The sequence below is a fragment of the Equus asinus genome, chromosome 12 (genome assembly GCF_041296235.1).
Source record: "Equus asinus isolate D_3611 breed Donkey chromosome 12, EquAss-T2T_v2, whole genome shotgun sequence".
Lineage (NCBI taxonomy): Eukaryota > Metazoa > Chordata > Mammalia > Perissodactyla > Equidae > Equus > Equus asinus.
Window position 1 is genome coordinate 52,074,020 of NC_091801.1, and position 15,048 is coordinate 52,089,067.

The following is a 15,048-nucleotide window of genomic DNA, read 5'->3' on the forward strand; positions in this document are numbered from 1 at the left end:
TTATAAGAGAATACTATGAAAAACTATATGCCAATATATGAGACTATCTAGAAGAAATGGATGAATTCTTAGACTCACATAAGCCTCCCAAAACTGAATCAAAAAGAAATAGAGAATCTGAATAGACCAATCACAAGTAAAGAGATTGAAAGAGTAATCAAAAGCTCCCCAAAAATAAAAGTCCAGGACCAGATGACTTCCCTGTAGAATTCTACCAAAGATTCAAGGAAGATTTAGTACCTATCCTTCTCAAAGTATTCCAAAAAACTGAAGAAGACGGAACACTTCCTAACTCATTCTATGAAGTCAACATCACCCTGATACCAAAGCCAGACAAGGACAACACAAAGAAGGAAAATTACAGGCCAATATTGCTGATGAGCATAGATGCAAAAATCCTCAACAAAATACCAGCAAACCAAACACAGCACTACATTAAAAGGATCATACACCATGATCAAGTGGGATTTCTATCAGGGACACAGGGACAGTTCAACACCTGCAAATCAATCAATCTGATACACCACATTAACAAAACGAGGACTAAAAAGTACATGATCATCTTAACAGACACTGAGAAAAGCCTCTGACAAGATCCAATATCCATTTATGATAAAAAAAAAAACTCTCAATAAAATGGGTATAGAAGGAAAGTACCTCAAAATAATAAAAGCTGTAAATGACAAACCCACAGCTGACATCATACTCAACAGGGAAAAACTGAAAGCCATCCCTCTGAGAATAGGAACAAGTGTGCCCACTTGCTACTCTTATTTAACATTGTACTGGATGTTTTGGCCAGAGCAATTAGGCAAGAAAAACAAATAAAAGATATCCAAATTGGCAAGGAAGACCTGAAACTTGCACTGCTTGCAGATGACATGATTCTATACATAGAAAATCCTAAAGAATCCATTGGCAAACCATTAGAAATAATCAACAACTACAGCAAAATTGCAGGGTACAAAATCAACTTACAAAAATCAGGTGCATTTCTATACTCTAATAACAAACTAACAGAAAGAGAATTCAAGAACACGATCCCATTTACAATCACAACAAAAAGAATAAAATATCTAGGAATAAATTTAACCAAGGAGGTGAAAGACCTATAGATTGAAAACTATAAGACATTAGTGAAAGAAATCAATGATGACATAAAGAAATGGAATGATATTCCATGCACATGGAGTGGAAGAGTAACCATAGTTAAAATGTCCATACTACCTAAATCAATCTACAGATTCAATGCAATCCAAGCAGAATCCCAATGACATTCTCCACAGAAACAGAAGAAAGAATCTTAAAATTCATATAGGACAACAAAAGATCCTGAATAGCTACAGTAATCCTGAGGAAAAAAACCAAAGTTGGAGGCATCACAATCCCTGATTTCAAAATATACTAGAAAGCAGTAGTAATCAAAACAGAACAGTACTGAACCAAGAAAGACACACAGATCAAAGGAACAGAATTTAAAGGAAGTCCAGAAATAAACCCACAAATCTACAGAGAGCTAATCTTTGACAAAAGAGCCAAGAATGTGCAATGGAGAAAAGAAAGTCTCTCCAATAAATGGTGTTGGGAAAACTGGACAGCCCCATGCAAAAGAATGAAAGTAGACCATTATCTTTCACCACACACAAAAATTAACTCAAAATGGCTTAAAGACTTGAAGGTAAGACTTGAAACCATAAAACTCCTAGAAAAGAATATAGGCAGTACACTCTTTGACATCAGTTTTAGAAGCATCTTTTCAAATACCCAATGCCTACTCGGGCAAGGGAAACAAAACAAAAAATAAACAAATGCGACTTCATCAGACTAAAGAGCTTCCGCAAAGCAAAGGAAACCAGGAAAAAATGAAAAGATAACCCACCAAGTGGGAGAAAATATCTGTAAATCATATATCCAACAAGGGGTTAATCTCCGAAGTATGTAAGGAACTCACACAACTCTACAACAAAAAAACAAACAACCCAATCAAAAAATGGGCAGAGGATATGAACAGATATTTTTTTCCAAAGAAGATATACAGATGGCCAACAGGCACATGAAAAGATGTTCAACATCACTAATCATCAGGGAAATGCAAATCAAAACTACACTGACATATCACCTTACACTTGTTAGAATGGCTATAATTACCAAGACAAAAAACAAATGTTGAAGAAGATGTGGAGAAAAGGGAATCCTCATACGCTCCTGGTGGGAATGCAAATTGGTGCAGCCACTATGGAAAACAGTATGGAGATTTCTCAAAAAATTAAAGATAGAAATACCATATGATCCAGCTATCCCACTACTGGGTATTTATTCAAAGAATCTGAAATCCACGATTCAAAGAGATGTATGCACCCCTATGTTCACTGCAGCATTATTCACAATAGCCAAGATGTGGAAGCAACCCAAGTGCCCATCAACTGATGAATGGATAAAGATGATGTGGTGTGTATATACACAACACACACACACACACACACACACACACACACACACACACACAATGGAATACTACTCAGCCATAAAAAAGATAAAATCATGCCATCTGCAACAACATGGATGGAACTTGAGGATAGTATGTTGAGCAAAATAAGCTAGACAGAGAAAGGCAAATATTGTATGATTTCACTCATATGTGGAAGACAAACAAATACACGGACAAAGAGAACAGATCAGTGGTTACCAGAGGGGAAGAAGGTTGGGGGTGGTCATAAGAGGTAAAGGGGCACATGTATATGGTGACTGACAAATAACAATGTAGACCCGAAATTTCACAATGTTATAAACTATTATGACCTCAATAAAAAAAATTTTAAAGAATCTCTCTCTCTCATATAAAAAATGTTCCTTGGATTCCTCCGTAATTGTGGAGTCCCGAGACCCAAAAATTTGAGAACTGCTGCTGTACAGTATTCCTTATGCTAAAATACTATAATTTATTCATCCACTTTTGTTGATGGACATAGGGGCTGTGTCTAGTCTGGGAACATAACAAATAAGGATGCAATGAATATTCCTGTACATGTCTTTTGGCGCACATTATGTCCATACTTCTGTTGAGTTTATAACTAGGGGTAGAATCGCTAGAAGTCGCTAGATCATAGTGCATGTTAACATTCAGCTCTAAGAGACAATGCTTTCCAAAGCGGCTATTAAGCATCTGACGTGGTTAATCTAATTGAGAGGGACTACAGGTATAAAATTTGCACTGTATTTCAAAGACTTAGTATGAAAAACATAATGCAGAAAACCTCACTAATAATCATTTTCTATCGATTACATGTCAAAATGATAATATTTTAGATATAGTGGGTTAAATATATTATTCACATTAATCTCATCTTTCTTTTTCTTGTATTTTGTGACTACCAGAAAATACAGAACTACATATATGACTTACATTTGAGGCTTCCATTATATATCTATTGGACAGAGCTGCTCCAGGGGGAAAAAGAGAAGTCAAACAGGCCAATACTAACACTGCATATAAGAACAGTCTGAGATGCTTCTGAGAAGGGTATCGGGTTTTGAGGAACCAGGAAAGACTTCCCAGAGGAGGTGACATCTAAAGGAAAGCTGAAGGACAAGCAGGAGTTAGCCTAGTGAAGAAAGAGGCAGAGAAAGGGAGATAAAGCCAGGCAGAGGGAACAGTGTGTGCAAAGACCAGGAGAGAAGAGAAATGTGTGCAGTGTGGCAGGAACATGGTGCAGCAGAGGGGAGTGGTGAAGGGGACTGACAAGTGACAAGAAAGGTAAAAACCAGCCAGACCATGAAGGGCCTAACGAGTTATGTTTGTATTTTGTGAATAGGGAACTACTGTTGGGTTTTAAGCAAGAAAGTTACATAATCCTATCTGTACTTTAGGAAAGTCACACTGGCTGCTGCTGTGTATGATACAACTAAAGTCAAGACCAGTTGGGGGCCGTTACAATAACGCAGACACAAACAAATGGGTCTCTAGGTGAAGAGAACAGCAGTAGAGGGATGTGAACCTACAGCAAAAGCACTATTCCAAAAGCTTCAGTTTCTTCTAATAAGAATATCTACCTCACAGAGTATTTTATGGATTTCTGTAAAAGTGTTCTGTATTCTAACTCTCAGTAAAAAGTTTGAATGTCACTAGTACAGGCAATAATCTCAAAAAACTGAATTCTATTTCAGAATATACTATACACAAAGATTCATTTTTCTACATCTTACTAACTTAAAACCTCAAAGACGCTTTAACAATCGATGAAATTAAGTCAGATAATAAAAGGCTTACTCTTACTTATATTTGAAAAGTAAATCTCAGCTACTAACCATCATAGTACGCTCTATTTAATCTCAATATTAATCTCAGCACCATTTCCCTAAAAACTGAAATGTAAGTGAATTAAAGGTAGCTATCAAGTTACTCTCATTCAGTGGTAAGAACATGAGTGTGAAACAAGTTCAGTTCTTCACCAAACTGAGACTAGCACGGCAGTGAGTTATTAAGTATTTGAGAGAAAACCAGAAAACTGTTCTGTCAGCTTCATTTATTTTGAAGTTTTGGGACATTCAAAAGTTATATCTTCTGTAAATAAACTATACAACATGGGAGAAAAAAAGTAAAAGGTCACTTTATTTTTCTAAAAATTTCTGAAATTCTCTAAGCTACTAATATACTCTTGACTCTTCTGAGACATACAGCAATCTTTATTGATCACTTATAATTTAACTTGGGCAAAAAGGTACTTGAAATCTAACTTTTGCCCCACCGTTCGCTTCTTGCCTGAAATACTCTTAAAACACTGTAGCAAGTTACGTTCTGTACCTATTTCCTTGACAAAAATGATAGCCCTTAGAATAGAGTTCTCCACAGACCCCCTTCTTAAACTTCTCCCCGTGTAACTTTAATCCTCATCCTCTCTAGTCAGGTGTTGTATAACAGTCGGCGCTCCGAATCCGCCTCCGCGTGCTCTGCATCCGCGGATTCAACCAACCAGGGATCGAAAGGCCTATGACGGCTGTCTCTGCTGAACATACACAGACTTTTTTTTCTTGTCATTATTCCCGAAACAATACAGTATAACAACTATTTACACAGCATTTACATTGTATTAGGTACTATAAGTAATCTAGAGATGATTTAAAGTATATGGAAGGATGTACATAGCTTATGTACAAATACTACAACGTTTTACTGTATTTAAGGAACTTGAGCATCCTGGGATTTTGGTATCTGTGTGTGTGGAGGGGTGTCCTGGAACCCCAAGGGACAATTACATGCACCACAATGTCCTTTTGTACACTGAATGTTCTTAGCTTTCTCTTTTTTAGATTAAATAATAGAAACTTAACTTCCCAAGGGTCTAAATTGTTCTACAGAATCGTAGAAACAGAAATTCCCTTCACCTCTCATCACTCCTTTTCTCTCTCACCTGATGATCTCATGTCATACTACTTGGAGAAATCTCCACCTTCCCACCCGCAAAGCTGCACACCCAAGAACACCTGCACCAATTTACCTCCTCCCTCTTGTGACAAGAAAGGAAGTCTCCTTTTTTTCCTGATCTCCATACTCTTCTTTCTGTCTCCATCACTACTACCCTGGTCCAAGCTCCTGTCTCTCTGGCCTGGATTACAGCCAGAACCTCCTCACTGATCGTCCCATCTCTACTTCTGCCTACTTCACAACAATACTACATACAGTGGCCAAAGCGACTGTTTCAAAATATACATCACACATCACTTAAACCTCTTCAATAATTACACTTAAAATAAAACCCAAACTCTTTACAATGGTTTCCAAAGTCCTGAGTTCCTGCCTGTCATTCTAACTTCACCTTGTCACTTTCCCTTATGACCACTGTGCTCCAGCCACACTGACTTTTATTCATTTACCTGCAACACACTAGTTCTTTCACACTCTTTCCTGATTCTCAGTCTTTCATGTTGTTCCCAGGTGCAAGGTTCTCTTATCCCAATCGTAACATATTTAGCTATTCTTTAGGTCTTACAAACGTCTCCTTGACAAAGAAGCCTTCCCCTAATTACTGTTATTCACTACCTCGGGCCTTTGTTTCCATTAGAGCACTTATTACAACTTATTCACTAGACGGTAAGCTCCATGGGGCAGAAACTATGTCCATCAGGTTGCTGAGCCTTACACAGTGCCAGACATAAGAGCTCAATGAGTATTTGCTGAATGAATGAATGAGTGAAGAGACGGGGTTAGGTTGCAATCTCTGCTCTACCACCTCCTAGTGGTTTAATTTTAGATAAGTCACAACTTCTCTTGAGCTTCAATTTTCAATTTTCTCTTCTATAAAAAAGGGATAAATACCTCACAGGATTGCTAAATGATACCTAGTGAAGATTAACTGGCAATAAATAAAGACCAAGCACAGTATCTGAACCTAATTTAATAAACGTTATAAACTTAATTTAATAAATGTTCAGTTTCCTTCCCTTCCTTCCATAGCTTAGACAGTGAACATTCCCTCAGCTAATTCAGTACTGGAACCATATATAGAGATAGATAGATCCATTTATATATATATCTATTGTTGCATCTATTTAAAAAGACTGACGACATGCATCTGAACAGATAGATTGGGAACTTGTATTTGCAGGATCTAATCCTATACCTTAGAAAGTGGGAATAAGTAATGTACATCTATTACTCGCCCCTCCCAAAAAATGGATGGGGGAGTATGAAGAGAAAAAGAGGAGAAACAGGAGGGAAAAGTAACTTTAGAAATGAGAAATCATTAATTCAACTTCAATTCCTAAGTTTAGAACAACCTTTACTTATCTATAAAGATTTGCAACAAGAACAGGATTAATACTCATTCTAAATTTCTGAAATAAAAACATTTTCTATTTGCTTAAATTCATGTAAATCTCACCCATATTAAACGTATTTTCCTCGTTTTTACCTTTCACTCCTTAAACCATAATGTCATTGATAAAACATAAGAAAAACAACAAAAAAAACCCATCCGCCACAAAAACCCCTCAGATCAGAGACCCAAAAAGGTCTCACTGCTCCCTCAATTTCTTGATAAGCTTTAAATTTTCTAACCATCAAAGTATGTATTTTCTTTCCTAACATTTTCATTAACTACTGCTCACTTTTCAAACTGACATGACTTTTATGTTCTCTTCAGAGATTTGACTTTCTAGAAATCTTCTAAATCACTTACCACAGCTCATTCAAATCTCCTCCATACTCTTCCTGGAACACAGTACCCCTCTGAAAGAGGTCATTTAATACTTTCTGCCTGATAACCACCTTGAATTTGGTGGACTGTGCTACATACCTTCATATTCTCCCTAGGAGGTGGATATAATTTAGATTCTAAACCCAAGGAAAGGTTTATGTTAAGCAATTTAATTCAGTTTTACTCAATATATTTTATGTAATCAAGCTTGACTTTTTTAGAAGTAATTGGAATCTGGTTTAGATTTTTTTTCTCATGTTCCAATTATTTCTACAACCTTTCTAAAATTGGAACTTATTTTCTATCCTTAAACTGGAAATGTATAAAATGCTGCTGAAACTCCCATAAAATTCATGGGTAAAGATTTATCCATTAGATAAAATCCAAGAGTAAAAAGAATATTTTATGCTACCACAACATCTAAAACAGTACACTGTGCAGAGCAAAGACTCTTGAACATAATAAGCTGAAAACCAGTTTAAAGATGAATTTTATCACAGGTCAGTCAGTATATTCCAGGAAGAATTCTCAAGAACAGCAAATGCTCTGCCAGCAAGTAACCAAAAACTAACCACCTTGCTATTGTAAAATGATAGACAAATACAACAAACATTCTAAATTACATTTTAAGGCTTCATCTAGGGCAGCATTTTTCAAACTACAGACTACAGTCTATTAGTGGGTCCAAAATTAATTTAAGGAGTCCAGATCAGCAAACGAAGAAAGGAAGGGTGAAAGAAGGGAGGATAAATAGAATATAAAATGTCAGAGTGCTTACAGGTAATAAGGGCATTATTTCATGAACAGGTAGTATTATTTCATGAACTCTGTTTTGTTCTGTATACTGGGAGTAACATAATATGTATTTTAAGGGTGGGTTTGACTAGAAAACAAAAGTTAGAAAATACTGATCTGGAAAAAACGATAAAGCAATGAAACTGTTACATTTACCAAGTTATTGTTTGGGAGGCTGAGCAAGACTAACAGCTTCTACTGAGTAGCAGACAGTTTTAGAAACCTTCATACATTTGTAAAAGCCGGACATCCCTCTGTGAGATGCGAAGAAGTACCTTTTCCTCTTACAGAAGGCCTAAAACATGCCCAGCAAAGCTCACAGGTGCCCGCACTAATGTTCTTATCCCTTCAAACTTCCCAACGCACAAGTCAATCTTTACTTCCTCCTAACTCTCAGGACCGTTCAGTGCAGTTAAGATACAGGAGCTCCTGAAAGGTAATCACTGGTCCTTGAACAACTGCTTCTAGAAAACATAAACTGTATTCCATATTACAATCTAGAGGTTAAAAATAAGACTCTGGCATTCAGAAAAATCACTTGGAAGTAAAACAGTCACACTATTCTACTTCAGGTCACATTTAATAGTCACATAGTCCACTAAAATGGTCATGTGAAGAGAATAAACACCAAAGTAAACAAAGATCTCTTTTTAAAGGTATATGAAATGTTTCCAAGATTCAAGGCACAACCTGGAGCCATTTAATATTGCAGGTAACAGGTAAGAAAGAGTCACTCTGAAGAGTCAGTATTGGAACTGCCTAAATATTGGCCACTCAATCTGCATTTCTTCACCAGGTCTATGTTAAGAGTTACTCTGAAAGCTCAGTTCTTTTAACAGAGCTTTCTAATTATTTTTGAAGCCACTTAAAAAAAAAAACACCACTTTTTGATGTAGAAGGGACAGTTTCATAAATTACAGCTAATATCTGTTCTAAAGGCTCAAGATGATGGGTATTTCTCAGGATGCACCCACTACTCATCACAACTACTGTATATTCAAGGTAAACAAACCCCACTATTGTCATGGAAGCACATCCCCCCCTCCCCCGTACTACTGTTAGAGCTTTTTCTTCTCTAATACAAAACTGCATGTGGTTGGATAGAGAGAAAAGGACAAAAAGTACAGCTACAAAGAGAATTTTCCCAGTTGCAGACTGAAGGGTTCCTTTAATCTCTGCTCACAGTTTAATCTTCTGCCTAGCTCACTACCTCCTTTTTTCTTATACTTTGAAACTTGTTGTGGCTTGAGACATCAACCCTTGGCATAATCACTGGCTAGTTTTATAATTTGATCCCACATGATTGGAAAAAGGAGTTTCAGTCTTTGCCTACTAACAACTCCTCATTAAACACAAATTCCAAAAACATACATCTTTGATAAGCACCTACCAGAAAGTCATTTTGTGTACAGGTCTAAAAGAATGCACCAAGACAAATTACAGGTTCACAGCCTCTTATTCCTAGAAGCAAAAAGACTTTTAGTTCAAACACTAACGACACAGGTTTTAATGAGAGAAGAGCAAAAGAACTCGTTTGTTTATCCATTCTGATCAGACATCACTAAAACTCAATTCCGATTACAGTAGACGACAAAGCTGGACACCCCTAATCACCCTAGATTAAAGATGCCTCTCACTTTCTTCTCTCTCCTGGGCCATTACACCAAACCTAGAGAACTATACCCACCTTCAGGCTACAGGAAACAACATAATAGCTTATTGATCTCTGGTGTAGACCCAAAACCACAAGTCATCAGGCAAGTAGGGATCACAGCCACTTGATGCAACTAACAATCAAAAGTCATGCACTGGGTTTTCTGGTCACACACAAGCACACCAGTGGCTATTACCACATCAAATCTGGACCAACCTCCCCAGCTTCCCACCCCAAACAAACAAAAATAATAACATAGTAATTAGGTCAGGGCTCAATACATTCTGAATCACACAGAAAAACTATTTCTTGGCTGTCAGTAAATTTCAATTTAAGTTCATTAAATTCTTCATTTAACGTAATTTCTCAGGTTTTAAAAGTTACCATCACATTCAATTCCACAGACAAACGCTTTCAAAAGAGAGAATACTCGCTCATGAATTACATGTTGACTGCACTCCATCACCACCGCCATTATTGGAATGAGTGTTTGTGGCAAATTTTAAGTAAAATTTACCAAAGCATGATAACTTCTAATTATTTTCTTCTGAAGAAATCAAAGCACCACTCCAAAAAGCAAAGGTTAACCGTGTTCTCTAAACACCTATTCAATGTGTTTAACTGATGAACTAAGAACGGTGAAGTCAGAAGTGGAACTAAAGTCTCCCGCAAGGAATGTTCTTTCCAATTAATTCCATTTAGCTCTTTTTCGGAACCCAACGTAATATAAAGCTTGGTCCTCACACATCGTCTTCAGCCTTCTCTTAACCTCAAAGGAATATAGGTAATGCAATCCATAGACTAGAATAAAGCAACAGTGACGACATAAGCAGACAATGATGGATGAAATGACAAACGAACTAGGAGTCAGGGTAGACACTAAGGAGTCAGTAACTAGGAGTCAGAACGCCCTAAGACGGAGACACTGAGGTGGGGCTGGAAACTATTTTCTGGCCTTCCCCGCGTGCCGCTCCTGGGGAAGGCACAGGATCCTGCCCGCCCGGGATCCACGGAGCCTCGGCCCCCGAGGGGCAGGCAGGGGAAGAAAGCAGCGGGCTGCTCGTTCAGGGAGTGGGGAAGCGGGGAGAGATGCGGTGGGAATTTCACTGGGGAGAGAACTTCTCGACCCCGGAAGGGTCGGGGTGGCAGGACCGTCCCGGCAGCGGCGGGGGCGACCTTCTTTCCCACACAGTCACACATCTTTGTGTCTGCGGGTTGTGCAAGGGGCTATGAGTCCTCGAGGAGCCGGCCGCGGGGCCCTCCAGCCCAGGTCGGGAAGTCTGCCCGCCACCCCTTGGTCCCCGGGGGCTCCCCCGGCCGGGACGCCCCAGCTCCTCTCCAACACCCCGCGGGTCCGGAGGTGGGCGAGCGCGCGAAAGCATCTTCGCGTGCGGACGCCCCCTCCGCTGCATCCACCCCTCGCCGGGTCTTTGTCCCGCCGGTGGCCGGGGTCTCTCGCCAGTTCTCCCGGGGAAGCCCTGTCCTGGAGGCCTCGGGGCCCGGGGTCGCCCCAGCTTTGTGAGGTCAGCGGGGCGCGGAGACGCGGACACTTACCGTACACCCCGGCGAAGAAAAGCAAGACCAACGCAGACCTCCACCGCGGAGACTCTTTTGTGCTCCAGCGACGGGCCATAACCACGGCAGATGGAGGGAGAGAGGAGGAGATGGAGGAGGAGGAAAAGGAGGAGGAGAAGGAGGAGGAGGAGGAGCCGGGGCCAGACACAGCCGCCACCGAGCCCCCGGCTGCTCCCTGCGCTCTCCGCGGCGGCGGGAGGGGGAAGGGAGGGGCCGCCGCCGCCCGCGCGCGCTCCCTCCTCCCTCCTCCCTCTCTCCCTCTGGCCCTCCCTCAGCCGCTCGCCAGCTCCCACCCCGGGCGGCGCGAGAGCCCTACGCGGGGCGGCCCTCTCGGGGGCGGGGGCAGGCAGCGCGCGCGCCGGCGCTAGACGAGGGCTGGCGGATGCGCAACCAGGGCCTCGGGCTGCACAGGCCGGCCGGCGCCGCCAACCGCCAGACGGAGCGCGAGCCGGCCCTTGCGCTGATCCGTGCGATCGGCAATCCCCTGGCCCGCCTGCTTGGGTGCCCGCCCCGCGCTCCGCCGGACTTTCCGAGGCTCCGGGCCGCTTTACTCTCGACTGGAGCCGGAGGAGCAAGGCAGTGCCAATCGATGAGCGAGCGCGCGAGCGCCGGCCGCTCCGCTCCCAGGCTGAGTGGGGCCCCATTGCGGAGCTCAGCCGCGGTCCAAGACCTCGTGCTGCCCCAGCAGTGGCGTGAGGGCCAGGTGGGAGGCTGAGCGTAGCTGCGTGTGCGGAGAGCGTGGGGGTCGAAGGCTGGGAACTTGGGAGTTTCTCTCCCCTATCCCTTCATGCCTCCGCTTAATATCGGCGCGGAGCCCTGGGTGGGTGGGCGCAGGTTAGGGCAGCTGATCCAGGCCAGGGGTCGGTGCAGAGGCCTGCTGGGGAGCTCGGGCTGGACACCACGCTCACGGTGCCCGGGATAAGTCGGGCAAGGCTGGAGTGTGGAGCTCTTCCAGTCTGGCGTGGAAGCCGCGGGAGACAGTTTGACATCGCGCAGGGGAGACGGAGTGGGGGCGGTGTTTAGAGCTGGGCCGGGATGCTCGGCTGGAGCCGTCTTTGGGGAGTCGAGAAGTGGGAAGGGGGGGTTCATTCAGCACTTCCTAATTTCCCTAAACATCTTCGCCCATCCCAGCAAGTGTGACGCCTCCTTCCTTAGATCTCCTAGCAGTTTCTAAATACCTTTGTAGTGACACTCGCACGTCAGACCTTCGCCTCGTGTTTTTAGTGTTTGTCTGCACGTCTCATCTCGCCTGCTGGATTTATCATTGGTCTTTACTCGCACTCTCCCGGCAAGTCATTGAAGACCTACAAGGCACTATGCTGACCGATTGACAGAGGTTACCTGTTTTTAATCCCTAACAACCTTGTGACATATTTTATCCACGTCTTATAGATAAGAAAATGGGACTCAGTTTAAATTGCCAAAACAATATAAGTAAATGCTTTGGAACAATTTTTCTCATTCCAAATTCAAGACTGTTTTCCCTATACCACAGCATACTCTGTAGAACGGTGCTTAGTATATAGGAGGTAAGTGTTAAATGTTAAGACATACTTTTTTGAATGTACATTTAAGGCTTTCCCTCTATCCCCCACCGATGTGTCCCCTTTAAGATGGTTTTTCCAGGAAATGGTATTCCAAAAGATAAAAAATTTATTAACGAACAATACAAAATCCAATAATTAACAAATCTTGTATCATCTGGCAAAAAAAAAGGAAAACTCAGACCTCCAAAAATGTTTTCCACTCTCATTGGAGAAGAGGAGCAGCTTCATAGTTCTTCGTTAAACAATCCCCAGTTGTCTTTCCTAGTTTTTGGAATCTACGCTCTACTTGGTTGTGTCTTGAGATAGAAATTGTAGAAACTGTGCTGCCCATGACTGCTGTGTTTAGGACAGGCCACAAACAAACAAAATGAGGAGAGACTGTGGACTGCATCTTCCCCTCTCCACTTTTAGTACCACTTGGGGAACCCTATCCAGAACACAAGACACACTGTGCCGGCAACAGTCCCTTGGCTGATGCATTCACGCCCCTCCCACCCCTACACTTGCTCTTCCACCCAGACCTGTCTTCTGGGACTTAACGAGTTCTAAAGCTTTTTGGTCTTAGGGTCCCTTTAAAAACACAATTTGGTAGGGACTCCAAAGAACTTTTTATATGGGTCATATCGATATTTACCATTTAGAAATTAAACCAAATTTTTCAAATATTTTTAAATTCATTTAAAATAAAAAATGCATTACAAGTTAACTCTGTTTTCCAAAACACAAAGATTTAGTGAGAAGTGTAGCATTGCTTCCATCTTTGGAAATCTCTTTAAGGTCTGGCTTAATAGAAGACAGCTGGATTCTCCTGTCTGCTTGTGCATCCAGTCTGTTGCAATATGTTGTGTTTGTTGAAGTACATGAAAAAAACCCAGCCTCGCACAGATATATAATTGACAGAAGGAGGACCTCACTACCTCCCCAGGGTCCTCAGATAAAACTTTGAGAACTGTTGATCTAGGTGTCTATCTTAATGCCTTCAAAACCTAACCATTGGGGCTGACTGGTGGCTCAGCGGTTAAGTTCATATGTTCCGCTTCCGTGGCCCAGGGTTGACGGCTTTGGATCCCAGGTGCGGACATGGTACCGCTTGGCAAGTCATGCTGTGGCAGGCATACCACATATAAAAGTAGAGGAAGGTAGGCACGGATGTTAGCTCAGGGCCAGTCTTCCTCAGCAAAAAGAGGAGGATTGGCTGCAGATCTTAGCTCAGGGCTGATCTTCCTCAAAAAATAAATAAATAAATAAATAAATAAATAAAATAAAGGAAAAAAACCCCTAAGCATTTTGTTTCTTGTTGGAAAGAATCTAATAAATATGTATTCTAAGGTATAAGCAACTGAACACTTCAATGTTCGCCAGCCAGGAATGTTTATCCTTCATGAGAGAACATTTTTATTTATATGAAATTTAATTCTGATAGAATATCAGACATTGGTAAGCAACGTGGCGCAGAATAGGTACTCAATATCACCCTTTTTCTTAATCCATCTAGCTGGTACCTAGATGTCTACTTCTGGGCTAGTATATCAACATATAGGAGAAAGCACTTGGAAATCTATAAAAATTATTTTAAGTGGTTAGTATTGGAAACAGTTCTGTTGCAGTTGGCTGCTAGTTTAACTTGGCCATTTTCAGATTTGCACCCTATAAAACGTAGAGCAAATTCCTGAGACTCGTATGGTTCTTAATCCCGGTCCCTGAATCCGTAGATGGCTTCAAGGGTTTTCTTAAGCTTCCTGAAATTGTATGAAAATTTTGTGCTTGTGTATTTTTGTAGGCAGAAGATTCATTGTTTTCCAGTAGATTCTTGAAGGGCTGTGTCAACCATTAAAAAAGTTTAAGATAAATTGAATGAGGCAACTATTTGAGCTGCTTATTAATATTTTTCCAAATGACTCTTAAATTCCTCAAATATATGCATTTGGGAGTGAAGTACATGAACTGTTTCTTTTTCCCTTGATATATTTTGAAAAGAGCCACAACCCTCCACTTTATGGAGACATGCCCTTAATAATCCTTCTGTTTTGATTTTAAGCTTGTCTTTCCTCCTTGTTTGGTTATTACCACATATAATGGTTTAATTTTTACTCTTGCCACCAATAAAAATTCACTTCTTCCTGATGTAGACCCTTCTCCATTTAGTAACATTTGAGACTCTCATCAATGCTATGAGGTTATACTGGGAATTTAAGTCTACCACTCTGAGCATCATCTTTTATTGGAAAGAAAATTGATGATAGTAATTCTTCTACTTGGCATGCTACCAGGCAAAGCTAAATCT

General features: G+C 41.1%; 1 protein-coding gene across 2 annotated transcripts in view; it reads right to left on the minus strand.

Moving 5' to 3' along the window:
* Positions 1 to 11,473, minus strand: part of LRP12 (LDL receptor related protein 12) — an 87,840-nt gene extending 76,367 nt beyond the window's left edge. Inside the window, exon 1 of one of the 2 annotated variants that reach the window (XM_014868475.3) lies at positions 11,197 to 11,473. In XM_014868475.3, coding sequence (XP_014723961.2) covers positions 11,197 to 11,275 — 79 coding nt within the window. In that variant the 5' untranslated portion in view covers positions 11,276 to 11,473. The remainder of the gene's footprint in view (positions 1 to 11,196) is intronic. The other variant, XM_014868550.3, reaches the window with a different exon arrangement.
* Positions 11,474 to 15,048: the final 3,575 nt, after the last annotated feature.